The sequence below is a fragment of the Cyprinodon variegatus genome, unplaced genomic scaffold (assembly GCF_000732505.1).
Source record: "Cyprinodon variegatus isolate N-32 unplaced genomic scaffold, C_variegatus-1.0 Scaffold512, whole genome shotgun sequence".
Lineage (NCBI taxonomy): Eukaryota > Metazoa > Chordata > Actinopteri > Cyprinodontiformes > Cyprinodontidae > Cyprinodon > Cyprinodon variegatus.
The window spans coordinates 591,568-615,509 of record NW_015150965.1 but is presented as its reverse complement, the minus strand read 5'-3'; the positions used below and the strand labels follow the sequence as shown (position 1 = coordinate 615,509).

General features: G+C 38.7%; 1 protein-coding gene across 1 annotated transcript in view; it reads left to right on the top strand.

Moving 5' to 3' along the window:
* The first annotated feature begins 385 nt into the window (after positions 1–385).
* The window catches only part of prdm5 (PR domain containing 5), a 70,063-nt gene continuing 46,506 nt past the window's right edge, over positions 386–23,942 (top strand). The window contains exons 1-8 of the mRNA XM_015390767.1: positions 386–934; positions 1,476–1,559; positions 5,908–6,030; positions 13,953–14,118; positions 14,216–14,393; positions 17,053–17,145; positions 17,257–17,378; positions 18,059–18,138. Coding sequence (XP_015246253.1) covers positions 836–934; positions 1,476–1,559; positions 5,908–6,030; positions 13,953–14,118; positions 14,216–14,393; positions 17,053–17,145; positions 17,257–17,378; positions 18,059–18,138 — 945 coding nt within the window. The 5' untranslated portion in view covers positions 386–835. The remainder of the gene's footprint in view (positions 935–1,475; positions 1,560–5,907; positions 6,031–13,952; positions 14,119–14,215; positions 14,394–17,052; positions 17,146–17,256; positions 17,379–18,058; positions 18,139–23,942) is intronic.

Here is a 23,942-nt window from a genome sequence, read left to right as displayed (position 1 = left end):
GGTCCTTTAAGAAGGGGGAGGATTTTTAAGACTTTTTAAGAAGGGGGTTGCCACTCCCCTCAACTTAATTACTGACTACTAATAGTGATAATGATTAGTGCTGCACCGGTACCGATACTGGTATCGGCCGGGGCCCCGATACTGCACTAAGATGGTGGTATAGGGATCGGCGAGTACCGACAAATAGGGCACTGATACCATTTTGAGAGCCAAAAGTTTATTCAGCTATTGTCACGCATTCCAGGTAGGCAATAAAACGTTCTGCTAGATTCACTTTGTATTATTCTTTTTTTTCCTGCTCCACAAAGGTAGGCAGCAGTTTGACAAACCCATTATTTTACATCCAAGTAGTATGCAGTTCTTCATATACACACACACACATCAATTTAAAACAGATGGTATCGGCATTAGCCGATACTGCACAGCCAGGTATCGGTATCGGGGCAAAAAAATGGCATCGGTGCAACACTAATAATGATATAAGCAAATGGTGTTTAAGTGATATATTTTCTTGCCATAGTTTATCTGTTTTTCTTAAATAATGTTTTAGTTGCTCACTGCTATTAGATAAGTGATCAGGCTATTATTCCAGCAGGATGTGTAACCAGGTGCTGAATGAGAAGCAGGCTGGCGCGTGCAGCCCCATGGAAAGGTAGCCCCCCGGCTGCAAACTTTGGACCAATCAGGACGCAGCTTTGCCTTCCTACAAGCAGGACCAGCAGAGGTTCAACCTCTAAAGAAGAAACTATCTGCTTTCAATTTAAAACTGACAAAGCTCTTCCGCTGACATATAAAACAACCAACTAATTATCACTGAAGGAAACGTTTCCAAGTGATGACAATGTTGGGTATGTACGTGCCAGACAGATTTTCTCTGAAATCGTCAAACGTCCAGGATGGAATCGGTCTTTACACGGCGAGGCGGGTGAAAAAGGTTTGTAGTTTCCCTTTAGGATAAAAAAAAAGAAAGAAAAACTTTTAGGTTTGAACACCGGGCGCGATTTAAGTTACTTTCAAGGAGTTTTTAATTTTTTTTAGCATTGTAGAGAGATTGTTTAGCTCGCCTTGTTTCTCTGAGTCGCTGTCAAAGAGCTCCAGGCTGCTGTGACGTTAGGTGCCACGTAGCTACAGGATCTGCAGCGGTTTCTCCATGGATTCACCGCCTCCGCGTTCATTTCTACTTTCCTTAATCTTTAAAGTCATTTTACTTCCGACCTAAAGCTCCCTTCACTCCATCCATGCGCTCCTTTTACGCAGAATAAAACTCCCCAAGCGGTTAAAGTCTCTGAAACTGACGCGCTTCTTCATGCGTCAGCTGAGATACATTGTTCAATCTACAATACTACCGCTTTTAACCACGCCCCTCTTGAATGTTCATTTTGATGTCAAAATATCAGAGCAGAAATGATGAGATCAGTCTGCCGTGTTTTTCCCCTCTGATTTCTTAAAGGTTTTCCCTTCTTTTCCTGTTCCAGGGGGAAAAGTTTGGCCCGTTTGCCGGTGAGAAAAAGCTGCCCAGTGAGCTGGATGAAAGCTCAGACACCAGGCTGATGTGGGAGGTGAATCACACATCTGTGCTCTAAACATTTATATGTTCACACATTTAAAGTGAGGAAACTTAAAGATGATTGGTGCATTCCGCTTAAAGTTACCTCCAAGTTGTAATAACAGAGGAATTATAATTGCACAGCATTGACCATTTTAACAGATTAAAACCTGTTTGTATTTTGAAGTTTTAAGTGTTTATGTGCATCTCCTAAACATTTACACCTTTACATTTACAAGTCTGCATGCTGCAGGAGTTTTGCACATTTTGCCGCAAGCTTTACTGTATTTTAACTTATTTTCAGGAATGTTTTATATAAACAGGTCTGAAACAGGTTTTTGCATCTGTTTTTAAAACTCTTTAAAACCACCTTTTGCTACGATATAGTTTCCAGCCTTTTGCATATGTTTTTCCCAGTTTTTCAAATTAGGAGATGAACCTTGTTTCGGATTCTCTTTAAAATAGCCCAGTTAGGGCTAATGGTGGCGCAGTGCTTATCGTACAAGACCCATGTACGAAGGCCTTAGTCCTCGACATGGGTGACCCGGGTTCAAATCCGGCCTGTTGTCCTTTCCTGCATGTCTCTCCCACTCTCTCATACCCCCTTTCCTGTCAGCCTACTATTCATAAAAAAAACAAGCCACTAGTGCCGTAAAAACTCCAAAAAAACATATATAAAAAAATAAAATAACCCAGTTGGATTGAATAGATAGTGCCGTTAAACATAGATTCCTCAGTTAAACTCCACTCTGGACTTTGACTGGTTAAGTGTATCACAATTAAGTTGGGTCTAATGTAGGAAGGAATGCATGTTTATTTAAAACCTGCATTATGTCTGTAAAATATTATTAGAATTCCATATTTTTACTTTACTATAACTGCAGAAAAGCCTGCAGCCACCACTGTAAAACTGCAACCTCTCTGGTGTTTCTATAGACATGCACTCAATGATTCTAAAGTAATGATTCACATTTGGTTCTGTCATGAGCCTAATGTATGTGTGTATTTGTTGTTTTATGCATAATTCATGCACATTGGTATTAGGGGTGTAAAATTTGCCCAAATTTGAGGTCACAGATTATTTATTTCCACACTAAATGCTAACCTTATAAAGAAGAGATGAAAGTTAAAATATTTTTTCAAAGCTTTTACATATTAAATAAATTTATAACTGGTTTTGGGCCACTTCAAGTATTTAGCATGAGACACAAATGAAGCTTCAGCATTGCAGGCAGGACAGCTAGATTATGTGGCAGCAAATACTTAAAGGCAGGAAAAAATATAACTGTCTCGGCTCAGAACAGAGGACACAGTATTCAAGGCAAGATAGACAGAGGGATAACTCAAAAAGCGCTTATTAAAAAAAAACATCTGCAGATCTGCAATAGCACCGGCTAGGGCGTCAAAGGCAGCAACTTCTGGAGGAGAGAATCTCAGGTTAGTGACCACGATAATCAGACGTAGGATGATTATGAATGCATGACAGTTCAGTCCATTCTGAGAGGTGGTAGATTCCCACTGGTCGACCACCAAGATGTAGAGGTTGCCGCACAGAGATTTTCAGACGCTGAAACCTTTAAGACTACAAAAAAAGCAGGAGATCAGAGATCAGATCAGATCCAAGCAGACATAGGATAATCCAGAGGGCGAAGTCAAGAGGCAGATTCAGGTACAGTTCACAAGTAGAATCCAACAGGAGTCCAAAGACAGGTCAAGCAAACAGATCAGAACAGGAACAGGCAGCCTCAGAGGTCCAAAGGAAGAACGGGCCAGGATCAGGCAATCAGGACACAATCAGTTATGCTAGAAAACTCTCACAGCAAGGGCTCAAGAATAATCTGGCACTGATGACTGGCAGCAATCAGTTTAAATAGAAGCTGGAACAGGTGAATATAATGAGCTGTAATAGGAAACTGGGCGGAGCTAGGCAGAAGAATGAAATGAGTAATCAAGCCAGTCCTCAGCGCCAAGATCATGACAATAACTTGGAAAAACTCAGGTGTATAATGATGCATGTAGTCTTACCAGATAGTTTCAGTACTGACCTTTTGGTTTGGCTTGCATGTGTTCTGAAGAAGTAGTGTTTTAAACCTGAGCCCATGTAGAACATTTGAATGCAGATCTACTAACATCACTGATTATTTTAAAGCGGGTCAAACCTTTTCGTCTTTGTCTTTTGGTTTAACTCTTTCAGGGGTCACTAAAGCAAGTGCTTTGTCTCCATCTAACGTCATCGTTTGCATCTTTTTCTGTCACACCAATTGGACTGAAAGATGAAGTCAAAAATCAATATTGCAACTTTATTTTGATTTTCCTCTGCACTAAGTACAAGTGTGTAGATATAAATTGCAGGATTTTACTATTGTTTGGAAAAATGCTCAGTTCTGCTTGCATGCTTACTTTAAAAGGATAGCTGCAACTATGGCGGAAAACTGGCCTCAAGGCCGATTTATACTTCGAAGCTAGGTCGTCTGCGTAGACGTCGCAGTGAACTCAGAGACGTCCCTGTCCCCTCAGCAGACACTCTGCTGCACCTTTCCCTAATTGTAGGTGACCGCAGACATTGCCGCAGACAGGAGACCTCTGATTGTTCAAATCTACATCCACTCTATTTATGCGTATTTCCTGTTTGGTTAAAGTTTGACCAGCTAGAAGGTGTGCGAGACTGCTGGGAACACCTGGATCCCCCGCTCTTTTTCACACTCATGTCCCTCCATTGTCGAACAAACTTGCCCACACTTCCTCTCCGCCTCGGCTGTATCTTGAACCAAAGCTAATTCCTGATTGTCCCTGTTGTTGTGGTGTGAAATAACATACCACAGACCACGCTTCAAAATTGAGCATAAATCAAAAATGTCTGATCTGCGACATATCTGGGACAATCTCACTGCGACACACTGCTACAGAGGTATAACCAGCCCTTTACCATATTACAGCCACCTAAAGGCAGTAGTGAGAGGGTCAGTGTCTAGATGTGGTACCTCAGACATGTGGTACCTCAGACATGTGGTACCTCTGCGATTTGAAAACACTGTTTGTTATATTGCAATTCGATTGCAAATACAATGAATTGCCCAACCCTTGATATCAACTACTTTCATTTCATTTCATTACATCATTTAATGTGGTTAATTAAATCATTTTTTGAGGGATTGATTAAATCAAAAAGAACCCTAGGAGGTTCTATACTGCTCACGGTTGTTATTGAAACGGAAGTTTGATAAAATCTAATTATTACCATGCAATTTTATGTTTCTTTTGGTTCTTCATTAAAAAAATTCCAAAGATTCAATGCTCCATGATGGCTGTACTTATCTGATATTTGTGTTTGGTCCCACCTCTAGTTGATTAGAAAGGTGATGCAGAAGTGTTATTCATAAAAAAACACACATCTGTATGTGCTGCATATTTAGTGTTTTAAATGGTCCTCCAGCTGTCAGAGACATACCTGATGGATCTAAAGTTTTTCTCTAGGATTTGTTGCGCTGACTTTCTAGGCTATCATTGCCAGTTTGCATTGTTCCTTTTCTAGGCCGTTATTCTATTAATTGATCAGAGCGGATAAATACTCAAAACATCTGTAGAGCAATTTCATGCTTTCTTAATGCCAATCAAAGAGTTTCCCTTTGTACTCAGAGCCTGATGTTAGCAGATGCTTTAGATCAGAGTAAAAAGGGGGAAGGAATTCTTTCAAAGTTGGCTGCTGCGAGGAGACCATTTTTAAATAATTTTTTATAAAGAGTTCATTGTGTACGAATAAACCCCAAAATGTCCTTTTGGTTTTGTGTATCAGCCACAAGGCTCAGTGGAACTGATTTATTAAAAATGCCACCAACTGTAAAAATATAGATTGGAGGTTAAAGTTGCAGCTATAAGAGATCATGCATAAATGTTTCATAATTAGCAGTTACCATGATTAAAAAGTAAATACTGTATACACTCTTACCAGGAGACATAACTGGAATGTAGTAGAAAACACATCCTTTATCAGAGCACACAGCTGTGTGGGAAAACACAGGTTTATCCAAAGAGTTTCTCTGTTCCTGTGTGATAAAGGAAAGATTTAATTATGCTGCAGATCACTGAACCACAGCTGATGTGAAAACTGACTCTCGTCGATTCTTGGTGTGAAATAGCTGATGGTAACGGGTAAAGAAAACGCTGCAGTTATCTGTTGTTGTCATGTTGTGAGGTACAGAGCTGCATTCAATGACCAGGTGTTCACAGTAAAGGCCATCACTCTTTGTTGTACAGAGGAACCAATCTTCAAGGCATCAAGAAAAAAAAAACAAATTAAAAGACGAAACAGTTGTTCTCCTCTGAAAGCTCTCACTGTTGCTCTGCTTTCTCTCTTTTTTCAGGTTCGTGGCAGTAAAGGGGATGTTCTGTATATTCTGGATGCAAGTAATCCTCGCCATGCCAACTGGCTGCGGTTTGTCCATCAGGCGCCTTCACATGAGCAGAAGAACTTGGCAGCTATTCAGGTACATTTCCACTCAGCAGACAATGAATCCCTAAGATTCAAACACAATCAATAAAACTGGCTGCAGGAAGGAGAAAGTAAAGAGTTGTCTCATTTTCTTTAAAAACCTTCAAAAGAATAATCCATGTTTTCAGTTTCCCTTCTATTATTGGTCAAGAAGGTTAAACTATTTATTGTATTATTTCCTGCAAAAGTATCCATTTCCCTTAAAGTTTTCCACATTTTCTCATGTTACAACCGCAAATCTCAAACATGTTTCAATGTGATTTTATTTGACAGAACAGGACAATATGCTGCATAATGGTAATGTAGAAGGAAATGGATTTATGGTTTTCAAAATATTTCTTTCTCAGGAAATCCTAAAAGTGTAGCATAGTTTTGTATTTAGCTCCTTTACTCTGGTGCTCCTAAAGGAAATCCATTAGTAGTAGTCCTTTATGCAGTTGTCTTTTTTTTGCATGTTTTGATTTGATTTTAGAAATAATCGAACTTTATTAATCTGCATTTGACCCATTCCCTTGGGGAGCAGCTGCATAATCATTGTGACTCTCAAGAGCAGGTCATTCAATGCAGATTATGAGACTTTTTATTTCTAATTTTGAAATAGCACCTGATATTTTGTCTGAATTTAAAGGAAATGCTGGAAGTATTGTTGCTATGCAACAGTTGGTGGAAAAAGTATGATTTCGATGCTACATAATATGGTGGGTTGCCAAGTCCAGACAGTGGTGTGTTTTTTTGCAGTTCAATCATGTCAAATCAAGCCCAGTTTGTAAATCTTTAATTGCGCTGCTCAAGGTGACTGTATGTTGAAGTAGCTCAGCTAGATTGATTGTAATAAGAATTTTTAAAAGAACGTCACTTTCTCCATTTGTGGATCAAAGCTTAAAGCTTGAGGTCAAAATAAGATAAAACATGGAGGCATACAGAAAGAAGCTGGAAAGCAGGGTCCTGCAGGGCAATCTCAGAGATGTCTGTTCAGGGATGAAGGAGATCACAGGGTTCAAGTAGAAGCAGGATCAGACAGATGGAGGTCTGGACAGAGCCAATGAGCTGAACTCAATTTTTATCAGGCTAATTCAGAAACAAGCTTGGCATCTTTCTCTGCTGCCTACTGCAAAACTGACATTCTTTGATCCAAAGATTTCCTGTCACGCCTAAAATCTTTCCTCGTCTACTGTACCTCGGCTGTGACCCCCTCCACTTCTTTGCATTTGTCCTCAATCAAATTATGGACACCTGTCTGTCTCAAGTCAAGTGAAGAGGCAACTGGAGAGGCTGAATCACAATAAGGCACAAGGTCCAGATGGGGTCAACCCTCTGTGGGATTCTACAGCACCTCTTCCACCAATAACCCGATCCCAAAGAAAACTTAGCCATCAGTCATCACTGACTTTAGACCTGTTGACCTGACATCCCTCATCTTAAAGGTCACAGAGAGACTCCTGTTGGTCCGGATGAGCAAGCAGACAAGCAGCTATCAGGACGTACTGCAGTTTGCTTATCACCATGGAGATGGAGCTGATGACTCCAACATATACCCGCTTCAACAAAGCCACTGTCGTTTAGACAAAGCAGACAGCGCTGAGAGGATCATGGCCTTCAACTTCTACAGTGAATTTAAAACTATTTTGTCCGATAATGTCAGGAACTCCAGAAGACTGAAGAGAGGCATCAACAAGCATCAGGATCAGGGTCGGACTGGGAACGATTTTTGGCCCTGGCATTTTTCCCTCTACGCTGGCCCACTACCGCACGCACCACCCCCATCCCCCTACGACCCCACCCCTAAGGAAACAAAAATAGAAGCGCAGTCAAACTGCGTCTCAAATGTAAAACACAATATGATTACACATTGTCGATTAACCATCACCAAGACTTCTATAATGAAGCTTTGGTTATTAACTCGGACACGACAGTTACTGCTGCTGCATAACATCCGCACTTGCACGAAGCCAGCCAGACACCCACTCACACATACTAGGTCTACAACGTCAGCCCGACTGTTGTTAAAACACCAAGGTAAAACAATATAGAGGCAGACAGGCAGTTCTTCAAGAATGAATACATGAAGCTCAGCGGTGTGTAGGCATTCACTTCAAGTCTAGGTGGCATGTGGGCAATGAAACGGAATAATGTAATAGATGCAAAAACCCATCATGCACTGCAACATATTGTTGCAAAATAATCGTAAATAAATTAGCCAAATATAACAGGAACATTGTAGTTCGGTTTAAAGAAAGCATTTTGATTTTATTCTAATTTAGTTTGTTGCAAGGATTTTACAGTTTGAAGAAATAGAAAATGATACCATATGCCAACCGTCACAAGGATGTGCATGACAAGGAAGGCCTATATATATTGCATGCATCATTTAGATAGTTAACATTGTATTACTTCTTGAGCTTCTTGAGTTATTTAATGTCACAGGTAGGAGCTTCGGCTTGGGAGGGAAGTGTATGATTTAAGGAGGGCTGGCCCTCGCACGCTGAAATTAGGACCGGCCCACCGGGCAAATGCCTGGGATCACAGATTACCAGTCCTAGGCTGATCAGGATCAAAGAATACCTGGAGGTTCTTTCTAACCAGATAGTCAGCAGCACAGGATTACCACAGGGAAACACTCCCACCATTCCTTTTTACTCTGTACACATACCCCTAACAGTACAAGACAGAGTCAACCTGCTGAACTAATAGGATGACTCTGCAGTTGGGTGCATCAGAGATGGACCAAAAGCTAAGCACAGGGAACCAGTGATCCGCTTTGTGGTGTGGAATCAATCCTCTGACCCTGAATGTAAACACAACATGGTAGATAATTGTAGATTTCAGAAGAAATGGCAACAAGTCGAATGCTAGACGAGGCAGACAGCACCGTGAGGATCATGATATCTCCAGACCATCGTGGCGGAACATGTGAAAATGGTGAAGGAGTACCTTGGTGTTCCCCTGTACAACAGACTGGTCTGGAGACGCAACTGTGTCATCGTAGACTAGAAGGGAAAGACCAGACTGAACTTCCTAAGGAAGCTAAGGTCTTTTGGAGTTTGCAGCAATATTCTGTATATCGTTTGTAAAACTCTTGTGGAGAGTTTGATGTCTTCTGGCATCATCTGTTGGAGTATAAGCATCACAGCAAATGACTTAAAGAAGCTTAACAAGCTGGCAGAGCATGTGAACGGAGCGCCGCGCCGCGCAATTCCCGCTCAGGAGGAAGTTTGCTCATCCGCTTCGCACTCACCTTAATTTTCCTGCTGCTCCGGTAAAATCGCTCCACGCACGCTCAAACTTTTTAGTAGAAGGCATTTTCTGACATATTTCGTTTATGTAATTATGCCAGGGCCCTGGGACAGACGGTGTTTGATTTAATGTTGTGACTGATAAATGTGTATTGTCTTATTATTGCTTTTTATTGCTCTTATTATGTGTATTGTCTTATTATTGTCTATGATTCTGAAGGTCAGTCGTTAAAGAGAAGGGATTGTCGTTAGAGGGGGGATTGACATGCTAACAATGGAACCAATGGAACCAAATGACCCTTGGTTTCAATTTGCATGTTTCCAAGCAATACAAGGCCTTGTCTATATAAAGTCTCAAACTCACTGTGGATCCAGACATTTGAATTGAGAAAGCTTCCTGGAGGGGAAGCGAAATGTCCAGTGGATTGTTTATTTTTAAACTTTTACAGAATGACTATGACCTGGATGACTGAGAATCTTCATCAGCAACAGCTTATGAGTTACTAAAATATTAAACCACCCTTTGGGATCAATAAAGTATTTTTAATTGAATGGAATTCAGACCTAAAGTGAACAAAAAGGACCAAAATCTGTTTGGAATGAGACCAACATTTTAAGGTGGTCTTGGTCGGGTTGCTTGGTCTGGACTAAGTTTTTCTAATTGCTATTAGCAGTTGCACTGATGATTCCAACCGAAGGCATAAAAACTCCGGTCTGTTTAAAGTAGACCAAATGTGGCAGGTGTGAATGCACCCTTAATGCTTTATAATAGTACTGTTTTTGTGACAGCTATATGTTCTGTATTTTTATTTTTAACAAACTACATTATTTCCATTAGTTCCATTTTCTCCAATGTTAACACACACTTTAAACCAGACTACATTAATCATGTGTGACATATTAATAGTTCAATAGAAAAAGAACGTAACCTTAATTACAGAACTTGGAGAATCTAATGTATTCATACAGCTTTTAAAAACATGCTTGTCAGTTATTTATAGGCATAAAATGTATAGCGTGTTTAAAGGGATTGAGCAATAGTCCCTTTTGTATATAAAAAATCATGATTGTATGAACATTAAACAATGTAATACTGGGTTTCATTTCACTAGCTCAGTACCTAAGTTAATAATATGCTTTAAAAGGATGGAGCCATGCTTCCATATGGAAATAAAATAAGGAAAAATATCAAAAAGTTTCAATAATAAGATAAAGTTGTCCGTTTCAGCAGTGTGAAATACGTCTTTTTGTTTGAGTGTTTTCCTATTTAACATTGATCAAGTTTTTTGGGTTTGACTAGGATTATAGACATAGACCTTTTGCAGAGGTATTAAGTATCAAAGTACAAATACTTTTTTACTTTACTTAAGTGTAGATTTTGGCTATCTATACATTACTAGAGTAATTCTTTTTTTAGAAAACTTTTTACTTCTACTCTTTACATTTTGTTTGCAGTTATTTCTACTTTCTACTCGTCACATTTAAAAAAAGACTTTCTAGTTTTGTTTCATTTAAGCTCATTTTCATTATGGTCTGTTGGTATTTTAATACCACTAAAAACCATCAAAATAATTAGTTTCATCCAGACAGTTCATTTCTTTGTTGTTGGACTCGGTACTGAAGCAACTTGTTGTTCTCCACATACTAGAATAAATAGTTTTTCAAGATGATGCAGATTTAAATGGTTATAAAACTAAGAAAATGAAGTATAAGGAAGTTATCATCGAGAATTTTAGAAAAGTTTTTCTTTAATGAGGTAGTGCAGTAACCATAATAAGGTTCAAAGCATCTGTCCTTAACATTTTTCCTTCCTTACTTTTATTTTTATACTTTAAGGAGTTTAAGAATGAGTAGTTTAATACTTTTACTTGAGTAAAAAGCTTATGCTGATACTTTAACTTTTACAAAACTGTTTTAAACAGTGTGATTTATACTTCCATTTAACTAATAAACATTAATACTTTAGACATCTTTGCCCTTTTGCCATCATATAAAATCTAGGCTACATTCTCCACTGTCCACGGGAGCTTTCTAATCTAATCTAATGTGGATGAGCTTGTTTATCTTTATGACCTATCTGTTAAACAGAATAGAAATAATGTACTATTTTCTTTTCACTACATATTTATGTGCTGGTTTGTCTCTTAAAACCTCTAACTGAAATCTGTGGTTGTCAAAGAACAAAGGGAAATAGTTTACATACTTTTGCTTAGCATTAAATATTTTAGTAACACAGAGAAAAGGGGTCATGTAACAAAGTGGCGTTAATGTAAAATGGAAAAAGACTGAAAAAGAAAGTCTGGAACCACAAATTGGATTGGTAGGAAATCAAACTTGACTGTTTTATTATGTCATTGTTTTCATAAAATAGATTTCATTTAAATCAGTTGCTTGTTGAAGGATGCTTACAGTTTGGTGTAACTACTTAACAAAACAGTTTGAGGCCAAATTCTCCTGCTGCCTAAAACTGGAACCATTATAATGTTTTATAAATGGGTGTAATTTGGGTGTAAAATTGGATACGAAGCAAAATTCCTTATCTTAATTTTGTATTCCTAAATGCCTGAGAAAACATATCTTTCATATGATTTTCTTGATAAATGATGTGTCAACAACAGTAGCCAGGCCCACAGGCTCCTAAGGAAATAGTATGAATTAAAAAGAAAAATATAAACACAATTTGTGAAGGGCCGCAAACCCACATACACAACCTTGTGAGCTTAGAGCTCTGGTCTCATAAACTTCACCTCTTGCTCTTCAGTGTAAGAAGACAAAAAAAAAAAGATGGCTCTTGCATGATAAAAGCAAAATAGAGACAGAAGGGAAAGAATATGAACGCTTGGGTCTAAGGGCCAAGTTCCTGCCATTAATGCTGGAACACACAGTGTGATTGGTTGTTTAAAGGTCATGCATGCGAGTTAGATCTCTGCATTTCATCAACAATGACATTTATTGTTTAGTTTTCCTCCTCTTAATCGTTATTTATGTACATTTAGAATCCTGTAATTAAAACAAAATGACGTTTTGATTTTATTAACGTAACCTTTAAGGACAGGAAGGTAAATGAACACATTTTTAAGGTTATGCGCCTTTGACCTGTGGCCTCAATCAGGCTTTAACTGAGTGCTGGTGGGGTGTAATGGGCTCAGCCCCCAGAAAAGCTTCTAGATACTTTAGGGTCTCACTGTAAAAAAAAAAAAGAAGAAAAAAACAGTTGAAGATAGGGTCAAGCTGTTTTATTTTCACATGTTCTTTAGGATAGTGTGTTGGAAAAGAATGCATACTCTATGAATTTTGTCATTTTTCTCATATTACAACCACAAATTTGAAATCAGAGCTTTAATTGGACCGTTTTTACAAATGTATATAAATTCTTTGTAGCTCTGGTCTGATTCATGTCTTACCCTGAAAGGGAACTTCCAACCTAAATTCTTTTGTTGAATCAGCTTCCTTTCAGGATTGTTCTGTACAAAACTCAAACCATCTTTCCATAAACACTTATCATCAGCTGCTAAAAAAGAAAAAAAAAAAAAAATAGCCCCACAGCATGATACTGCCAAAACCCTGTTGAAGTGTCAAGTCTTAGTTTTAAAGTCGTAGGGAAGTCATATTTAAATGTGAAATCATTCTGGCTTAAACATGTATATGAATGTATTCTTTATCAGATGATATTGTCCCAAAAGTTAGAAAATTTATATTTTTTAAAATCCTGTATAAAAATCTGTCTTAAAATCTCATCGTTATCTCATGCAGGCCAGTTAGTTATACGTCAGTTTGTACACCTTAATTCGGCCAATTATATATCAACAGTTATCTGTCAATCAAATTTTTGGTCATAGCATCTTGATTCATATGTCGCAGCTAATATACGCAACGGTTAGAATAAGAAATAAGAATCATTTCCTTTCCCATTGAGTTCCGTCCCAGTGTTCACGGGGATGGACGTCTGTGTCTTCAGCAGGCGTAGAGCTAACAGAACTGGCAGCATTGCGAGGCAAGGGCTAAAACATGTACGGCTGGAAGCCTTCTACACCAAACCAAGCTTCTGCTGCCCTGGCGTCCTCTTCCACAACATCTTCGTCCCCGCTTTCCGCCTCTAAATAAAAAATGCATGATGGAGGGGACTCATCCACGACCTCCGACACTAAACTCTCCTCCTCTTGCATGTTTCTGCTGTCCATAGCGTTCCTTGACAGTATTGTTGCTAAGTGCTACTTGGTCTCAATGCAATTTCCCATTGGGAACCTACTAGCAATAAATTGCTAACTGCTTAGCAAAATGCTTCCGACAAACCGGCCACTTCCAAAAATGCTTGCGAACCTCCCAACACATCAATCCCGCCCTCTTTATAAACGACCAATCACATTCACTTTATTCATTCGTGTAAAGTCGGGCACTACTCAGGAGAATTCGGAACTGCGACGGTTGGAAAAGCCGTTTCCCTATGACTTTAAGCTTCCGTACAACCTTCTCCCTGACCTGAATGCTGTGTTCCTCTGTCTTTATGATGCTCTCTGTACACTGATGTTCTCTTCTAAACCTCTGAGGCCACCTGTGGTTTTCTACAAAACAATAATTGCATTAGTAGCGAGTTTAACATATTATGCTATTAAATCTCAATAAGATAAAATGAAATGTGCAGCATGGCAAGAATAATGACTCTGTGTTTGTTTTTCTGGGTTAGGATGGAGAGAACATCTTCTACCTGGCTGTGGATGACATAGAGACAGATACAGAGCTTCTGATAGGCTACCTGGACAGTGACATGGAAGAAGAAGAGGAAGAGGAGGAGGAAGATGTAAAAGATGAAGATGAGAGCAGTAAAGAGGCCAAACATCTTGTAGAAATGGGTAAAGTGAAATCTTCAGAATCAGTTTATTAAACCACATTTTTGTTTTGGACAGTTTGAATGAGCTCTATGGGTACGCCCCCCCTCCCTCTGTGTAGAACTTGTCATAAAGAAGGAAGACCACCCCTGCCTGCTCTGTGAGAGCAGTTTTCCAAGCGAGGAGATCCTGGCCGCCCACCTGCAGAGTCTGCACCAGAGGCCCAGCACCGAGGAGAAGGAGTTCAAATGCAGGAACTGTGGCAAAAAGTTCCCCATCAAACAAGCTCTGCAGCGCCAGTGGGTTGATTAATGATTAGCAGCCTTTTCACTTGAGATTTGTTGAAAGAACTAAACATAAAATAAGCATATTTGGTTGCAGCAGCATAATGATAGACTATAAAAAGAAACTCATTTTAATTTAGTTTTATTATTTCTTACATAAAACTATTACTTTTGATATTTCAGCACCTAGTCTTCCTCAGTATTTCACAGGGTTGGAGCCAACAGAGAGAGAGGGGTGTCTCTGTGCTTCTGAAAGACTCAAATAGACTCCTTTATTTTTCTAGCTTGGTCCTTTGGATCTTTATTATGCAAAAGCATCCTTGTATTTTAAAGAGTGTATGCGTTCTCTAACTAGGTCCCTGAAACCTTTAAAGCGGGGCATACACTGTGTGATTTTTTTGCCCTTTTCAGGGCGACTTTCCAGTCGTGCAAGAATTTTTCGATTGGCCCGATTTTCTGCATGAACGTGCCTCGTGCGTCGTGTAGTATACACGAGAGGTTATCAGTCTCTCATGACCACCTCCCGATCAGACATATAGGATTTTCAGTCGACTGTCTTGGGCAAATCACTCAGTGGGCATGCGCAAACAAGATTCTTCTTCTTCTTCCTCTCAGATGAAGCATGGCGGGGGTGTGAGTGAAATGGAGTTCTTTCAGAACGTAGTAGCCACATTCGCTCAGCCATGTCTTTATCCAAATACGTCGTCGCCTTTTCTTCTTAGGGCTTTCAGCACAAAATTGCACATTTTGCCAAGGCAGCGCGTTTCACTCTAGTGACCTTTATATTCCACTTCTATTCATTTGGCTTCCGGATAGACGAATTCGAGTAGCGCCATCTCACTGCGGATCTGAGTACATCTTGGTTTTTAGATGTACAGTGTGAGCAGGTAGATTGCATCACATTGTCGTGCTGCACTGTGTGAGAACATCCATCATGAGCTGTGAACTTAAGAGAGCTAAAAGAGAGAGGAGCCCACAGCACCATAGATGCACACTTTACTTAACAGTGGTCTGAAGTGCAAACCCAAACGCTCATATTTTATTTTCTAGCTTAAGTTAATGTTTGTTGTTATAAAAATTCATCTTTAGTCTCATCTGACCACACTGGAGTCACACGTTTTTTGAACTTCACATGATCACTCAAGTAACTTAAGTACTTAACACCTACAGAATTGAATATAACTCTGTTTCAGATAACATTTGGTTGCACTTCAAATTAGTGTAAGATTTACTCTTTAGCCTGTGTCAAATTTTACTCTTATTAGTGTCAAAATCAAGAAGACTTCTGAGAGACTTACAGGTAAAGGCTAATTTATCTTCAGAAACCAGGTCGTCTGTTTGTGTGTTGCAATTATCGCAAATGTACCCCCACCCCCTCCGCATAAACTCTGGTGCACCTCTTCAAAATTGTAGGTGACCGTAGACAATCTACATCTGTTCTACACTATCCGTATTTCCTGTTATGTACCTTACGGGCTTATTTTGTTTGTATGACCGCCATTGTGGAAAACGACCACCTGGATCCCCGCTCTTTTTCACCATCATGTCCCTCCATTGTCGCCCAAACTTGCCCCCACTTCCTCACCACCTCGGCCGTATCTAGACCCGCAGCTGGTTTGTGATTGTCCATCTTGCGTTGTGGTGTGGAATTACATAGTACAAACCACGCTTCAATATTGTGCATAAAACATAAATATCTGCTTCGGTAGTATAAGCAGCCCTTAATCGACACCATGAAGAGTAAAAGTTATACTGCACCATGGTCAGATTTTACACTATTATCTCCAACATTTGAGTAGATTTATACTCTATTTAGACTAAAATAGGATAAAATTTTGAGCACTTCATTTTTTTACTGTGTACATATAATCGGATGGTAATGCAATGTACATATAATCTTTGCCATAGTTCTCTTATATTAAAACTTTAGAGATCCCTCTTGTGTGCTGATCAGATCAAGTAGTTAGGTTTGTTTTAAACTCTTTTATTGAGCTCGGTGTGTGGGTATGTCTAAACATTTCTTGTTCTTTTCTGAAGATCAGCGCTCGGTTCCGTTATTCAAATAACAATTTTCCAGCCCTTCTACATTTAGTAAATAGAAAAAGGGAAATAGGCCTCTATATCCCTTGGGAAATATCTATCCATGGATTAACAAAATAAAGTTTTCAGACACTTTGTTGTTTAAAAAAGTAGAAGATAGATTAGATTTATTAATTTTTTTTAGGGATCCAGATGAATATTTCATCTCTGATAAAGAAAAAAAAAATGTATCTTTAAACAAAATCCAAAAAAGGGGCTTTCCCTTTTAGTAAATTTTGCGAAATTAAATTTAGGGTTTTCAAAAGTTAAATTATGATGCCTGATAAAAGAAAATTTGACTTAAAGGGAAACCTTTACTATAGATGCCAAACATACAGATGGAGTAACAGTCAAAACAAAAACTTAATCCTGAATGCATTTGCTTTTTATTAATATCTTTTAAGCTAAGACAAAGCTTAAGCATGAGAAAATATTAATGGTAATGCAACATTTCCAGTTTGATGGGGAAATCTGTATATGTAAGAATGATTTGGAATAACTCTAATCTGCCTTTGTTAGTTTATCTTATCTACTATAATGAGGATTTCTTTTTAACATAGTATCTGATTTGTTTAACATTTGGATTTCTCCGCAGTGTTTTGCATTGTTCTGAGACACTTGATCCGTCAGGTGATTCTAAAGCTCACCAGTGCTCCCTTTGCCACAACACCTTCAGCTCAGAATCCAGGTAATGCATGTAGTTTATTAAACAATGTGTTTACATTGTAAAAAAACAATCATTTTATTCTCTTGTTAGTAGATTCCTCCATAATATTCCGCTCATATTTCTTGTCCACAGTTTCGAACAGCATAAGGAGGCATGCAAAGGAGATGCCAGGTTCATATGTAAAGCAGAAAGCTGTGGGAAAAGATTCAAAAGCAAGGACGCTTTGAAGAAACACAAAGGCAATGTGCACACAGGTGGGAATCTCCGTCTTTTCTTATTGCAGGGTCTTTCTCTTTGATGTTCACTGTCTCAAGCTCCTGATACATTCACAGCCCCATAAATTATCGTTTTGAAGGTTTTAATGTAATGAATGTGTTTGCCCATCAGCAGGCTGAGCATTCAAAGAACTGCACAAAACCGTACATGACCTCGATCAGTTAAAGCCGCTCCAATGTTAAGACCCATCTCTAATTACATGAACTCCATAATTGCTGACCTGTGTTTTCTGGGGCAGCTTACTCTGCCAGATAATTGAGCTTCCATAGCTATTTATGATGGGATGTAGGGCAGCGGGAATCTGCAAAAGCCTCAGATGTAAATCGAGTATCAAAGAGAGATTAAGATATTCATCTGAGAGGCTGATGGAGCTGAGAGCTGGGACTTCATGCTTTTCCAAAATGTGGTCAGGACAGGGAGAGGGTGTGTGAATGTGTGTGTGTGTGTCTGTGTGTGGGCAACGGGGGAAGTGGATCAGACACAACAGATGTTGATCTTGTAATTTAGATGGGGATAATGGCTCTATTGGTCTGAAAACGGTGGGATTACTCTGCATATGATCATAAACTGGTAATATTTTTTACTGAGCAGTGCTTGTTCTTGAATTTGTTGCTACATTTGTTTATTCTGACAATTTCTTATGCTTTCTTTTTTTAAGGAAGTGCACGACGGAAGCTAACTTGCACCATATGCAACAGAAAATGTTCTTCTTCTCTAAATCTTCAAGAGCACAGAAAGGTAAGATGTTCTTAAACTCAGTGTCCTGCTAAAGTATTCAAATATTATCCTCTTTTTAGATATATTTTGAAAGTATTCAGCCCTCTTTATTCTGATACCCCTAAATAAAATGCAGTTATACCAGTTTGCATCCAGGGATAAAAAAAGAAACCATCCCACTGTGAAAAACGTGGGTTTTCTGGTGAAATTGACCTTTTTGGACTATTTGCAAAACTAACATTAGAGATCATCCTGAATCATGGTGGGAATGTAGAATGGGAAAACAAGGAACACTACAGGACAGGTGTGGGTTTTTCAGGTGTGCAAGAGCACGACTCACAGTGTTGCTTTACAGTGTTGCCCTCCCCCAGCATCTGCAAACTTCAGAAAAAGCTAATTGAGAATCACGTTTCACTCACCTCCGCAGTTGGAAACCGTTTCACAGTCGTTGCTTTTGCTGCATTTTCTTTCTTTAAAGTTGAAATCAAACTGTCAACCAAACTAGCTTTATTTATGAAATTGTGTCTTACTGTTATCAAAAATTATAGCACAAACGTGAAAAATATAAATGTTTAAAAGAAATAACAGCATTGTTTATAATTTTTTTACCATGTTGCAGAACTCTAAGCGGTTATGTCTCGGGTTGGGTTGGTTCTGTAGCTATCAGTTACTTTGCTAATCCAGGCATACTGTACCTCACAGCCATAAAACACCTAAGAAATAATGGAAGCCGAAGCTGAAAGGACAATCCAGTGTCTAGATCCCCTTGCTAATGATTTTAAGCCCATTCGGCGTGTGACTTAATATATAAGTACTGTTAATAGTAAGACACAATCTCTTAAAATAAGTTAGTTTAGTTGGATGTTTGATTACTGCTTTAAAAATAGCTTCAAATAATATTTTAGTGTATACTGTATAAAAACCCTAACCCGTTTTTTTATTTTTTGTTTTTAGAAAATGGTGCGCAGGTTGGTCATGACGTGTGGTACGGATTTTTATTATAATTGACAGCTGGTGCAGCTCTGAAACATGACTTTGGCTCTGCTTTCTAAACATTTAAGAAAATTGCCTGTTGAATAATTTTGAATGAGTTTGTTAAAATTTGACCAATCAAATATGGGGCATTGTTCCAGTCAGTCAAACATTTTACCAAATCAGGACATTGGGTCACCCTCTGGGTGTGGACTCATGGCTTTGGAGTGTTAAGGGAAAGTGGTAGAATTTAAAGGGAGGATGGAGTTCACTTCATGATGCAAAAAAAAGGGGATTTTATCCCTTTAATCCTGCTAATTCCTGGTAGTTCCCAACCGTTTACAGTGCAGCATGTTAAAGTCTACTTGTGCCAACTGGACAATGACCCTAGACCTACACTAAAACTGTATATGGAACAAAGCATAGTAATGTGGGATAAGGGCCAGCTCACAGTCCAGATCTGAAAACATTTCAAGTCTGTGATAGGTTTTTAAATTTATGTCTGTTCCATCTAACCTGATGGAGGACACGTTTGGATCTGTGAGAATTTACTCAGCCCGCTCTTGTTTTTACAGCGACGTCTCTTTGGAGCTGTTTCCCGCAGCTTGGTCGTTTCCATCAACCTCCACACTGTCTGTAAAACACTCTAACACTCTTTATCTCACACTCTGCCGGGCTTTATGTGCTTCTGTGATCACTTACTCCCCCCTTTATGATCAAGTTGTTGCAAATGTATTCTAGGTTACACGGTGCAGGGGGCTGGTTTCTTTTTCACCGGCTCATCCAAACAGGTCTTGTGAAATTTAAGAGCCTCTATTGGCAGACCATAAGATTTTAACCTTGGCGTCAGGATCCCCTCTCTCTCATTGATGGATCACAGGTTTGAACGCAGCTATTTAAATACTTTCCCAAAAACTTTTTAGGCAGACAAATGTTTGCTTTTGTTACTGTGGCTATCATCCTGGTTTTCATTCCACACTTTTGGTCACTTAGGTTTGGGTATGTTCTCATCAGACAACATTCCTCTGAGTCACACAGATGTAATTGTAGCATAATTAGCTGCTATCGCAATCATATTTTATAAGTTTTTTTTACAAAATAGCTGATTTCCAAGAATTGAGTTCCTTTTTTTATGACAGAAAAGCACCTGAGATTTACTTCTTGTTACCGTTTGCAACTATTGGTTCGGACTACAAAGTAGCATTCTCATGTCTAAATAGGCTAGTTTACATCTTCTCTTATTTAATGGTCAAATAAAGCTTTCAGATAAATAAATTAAATAAAACATTCTAATTATCTGTTGGAGTTACATAAGAAAAATTTAATCTTCCACACCTCCACTTCCAGTATCAAAGAGTGGTTACAAATGACTGAGAACTGTGAAAGAATAATACTGAGCATTTGTTTGATTGTGGTCTTTCATTGCAAAATGAAAGCCTCCATAGTTTTCTCTTATTCTATAGTTCATTGCTGGTTTTTTCTCCTTTTTCTTGTCAAATCTACACTTTATAATCTGTCAAAATCAACACAGAAACGATAGAACTCCTATATTTAATTTAAAACTCATTCCCAAACTAAGAACTCAGCCAAGCTAAATTAATTTGGTGAAAGATTATTAACATGCTGCCTGGTCATCCTGTCAGGCTCAGAACAGAAGGATCCAGACAAACAGATTTTTCAAAGCATTTATTAAAAACTGTACTAGAGTGAGCGCCGTCGGCATCTAAGGCAGGAACCTCTGCAAGAGGAGACAACAGATTAGTGACCACGGCTTTCTGGAAGTGGATGATAACGAACTTGTGAGTCACTTACCTGGTCTTATAGTTCAGTCCGATCCAGAGGGTAAGGATGGTTCCATCCAGCTTGCTGCCAATGCGCAGTGCTGTCACCACACACAGAGAGTTCCAGAAGCTATCGATGGTTGGAGGAAAGGCAGGAGATCAGAACCAAGCAGATGAATGTAGGCAGAATAATCCAGAGGGTGAAGCCAAAGTTGATGTTGCTGACATGCTCTGTGACATGTCAGAGCCAGGAGGTCAGAGATCCGGTGAGTGGGTGAATCAAGAACGGAGTCAGGTCACAGCTCCAGGTACGATACTGGCAGGAGTCAGAAGACAGGTCAGGCAGACAGATCAGACAGGAACAGGCAGGCTCAGAGGTCAAGAGGCAGAACAGGTCAGGATCAGGTAATCAGGACACAGAAATGCTAGAATAAGTCTCAGCAAATGGCTCAAATGATCTGGCCCTGATGACTGGTGTGAAGGCTGGTTAAATAGAGACTGATGAAGGTGGATCAGATAAGCAGGTAATGAGACCTGGGTGGAGCTAAGCAGGTGTGTGAAATTAGTAATCAGACCAGATATCAGTGCCAAGATCTAGACACATCCAGCTAATCAACACAGAAATATTAATGTGTCAAGTTTTTAATATTTCTTTACAAAAAGAAAAAAGAGAATAACAAAGATTCCATGCAAATACAGCAACAACTGCAGGTTCACTATGAGCTCCAACTTCATGTCTAAAAAAGAAAACAACAGCCTTTTAGCTTCTTGGCTCTTGGCTGTTTTAGCTTATGGTAGATTTACAAATAAAAATCACTGTTAACACAAATAGCTCTATTATTACAATCCCATTGAGTGTCTGTAAATGAAGATGCAAATATCAAACAATAGGATCATTTTTGAATTTAAAACAATAGCCAAAGATGAACCAGTCTGACTGCCTATTTTGTAAAACATTTTCTTGTGAGTGTTCCTGCTGAGTATTTAGTATTTATGTACTAATGTGATGTTATGTCTGGTTGGGTGAAAGAACAGTGACTGTAAAACAGAGTTTGAACTAAATCTGTAATCTCAGATTTCCAAGAGGCTGCCAACATTTCCAGGACAAAGATGTTGCATAACAGACAGAGTTTAAAAGTTTGGAGGATAAAAAAAAGCAGCTTTGATTCCATATTCTCTATATTTTGATGGGTAATGGGTTTCCATGGTCCAGCAGCTACATCCGAGCCGTACATTACCAAATGCAATTCAAAGCATCATATGCATTGGTGTAAAGCAAACCACTACTGGATTTCAGAGCAGTGGAGGCACGTTTTCTAGGGTTCTCTGAAAATGTCCATCTGTAAATCTGATGGACCTGTCTGGGTTTGGTGACACTTGTCTGACTGCATTGTACCTACAGTAGTGTAAAGTTTGGTAGAGGGGGAATTATAATGTGGGTTCATTTTTCAGAAGCTTGGCTTGTCCCCTGAGTTCCAGTGAAAGGAACTCAGCATACCAAGACATTTTGGACAATTCCATTCTCCCAGCATTGTGGGAATAGTTTTTAGCTGGCCTCTTCCTCTTCCAACATGACTTTGCACCAATACAGAAAAAAACACACAAATGTGCTTCAAGAAGAATGGTTAAAAAATCCTACAAACACACTCCTAAATATTGTAGACAGCCTTCCAGAAGAGTTGGAGCTATTCTAGCTGCAAAGAGTGGACCTTAATCATATTGAGCCCCAATTGATTCATAGGATGTCCTTTAAGGTCATATGTGTGTCAAAGCAGGTGAGCGAATACTTTTGGCAATGTAGTGTATTTAGCCTTCCTGTTATCTGCTGAGATTCTCCAGCTCTTGCCTATTCAAGCAAAAGCACATATTACCTTTTTTGAATGTTTTAATTTCAAATATATTCTAAAACCCTCGATTCAATTTTCTTTTAGTAAAATCTTCCATGTTTAAAAGTGTCGGTAGTACTTTGGCATGTTGTACATCTCTCATCTTAAAATCAGTGAACTTGCATAATAGATAAATAGGTATTCACTGTTAGCTTCACAACCCATGCTAACTAAACTGTTAGCCATATATTTGATAAACACTTTTTTTCAGGTCAGTTCTATTACTTTTTATTTGAGTCATCAGAACAAATTTATAAACATTTCTCAATTTAGTAAACTGCATGCAACTTTTAGTAAAGACAGACAAATTGGGTTTAGGCAGAAGTGAGAAAAAATACCAACTTAAAATTAACAACATATACCGGCTTATATAACGCAGGACAAAGGTTCAAACATTTATAAATGCTTTGAGTATAGTGAACAAAATGTCCTATTACCTTTTCTTTAGATTTTTTTTTATATGGTATTGGCTTGTTATTGTCTTTCATTGAAACAATCATCCATTTTTGTGGAATCATCATAAAAAATTTGCAATTCCAAATTTTCTTTATTACTATGGAGAGCACACCAGCAGTCGGGATCCTGCTCATGTCAGGAGGGCGCTTAAAGACGAACCAGGCTGTTTATTTCTATGTAAGTGAAAAATGTACATAAACGAACTCTCATCGATTTTTAAGAAGATTCTTTTTTTCACTGCTATTTGAGAGTTAATGAAGTCAGATCTGCAAAAGAAGAGGAAATATTGTTATCAACGGCTAACATATTTGGCTTTGGTGCTTATAGTTTAGTCCAATAACATAAAAAAACTCATATTTCACAGGGAATTGACTTTGTGATCAGACTTTATTAGCTGTCAAAAAATGACACTGAAATATTATACAGAACATGATTTAATGGGACCTCATCATGAAGATGAACTCGCATCGAAGAGTTCAGCAGTTTAAAAACCATCTGCATAGGTCAACAGTAATTTGCTCTGAGTTATTCTTCATTATGTGCTGTAAAAGTGAGTAAAAGCATGTGAAGTATACACCAGGACCACTGCACAGCCCCGAATCCACGGCCCCTCTAGCTAGGAGGAATTTGACCAACATGTCCACCCGACTGATTGTAAAATACAGGTGCTGGTCATAAAATTAGAATATCATGAAAAAGTAGATAGATTTCAGTAATTTCATTTAAAAAG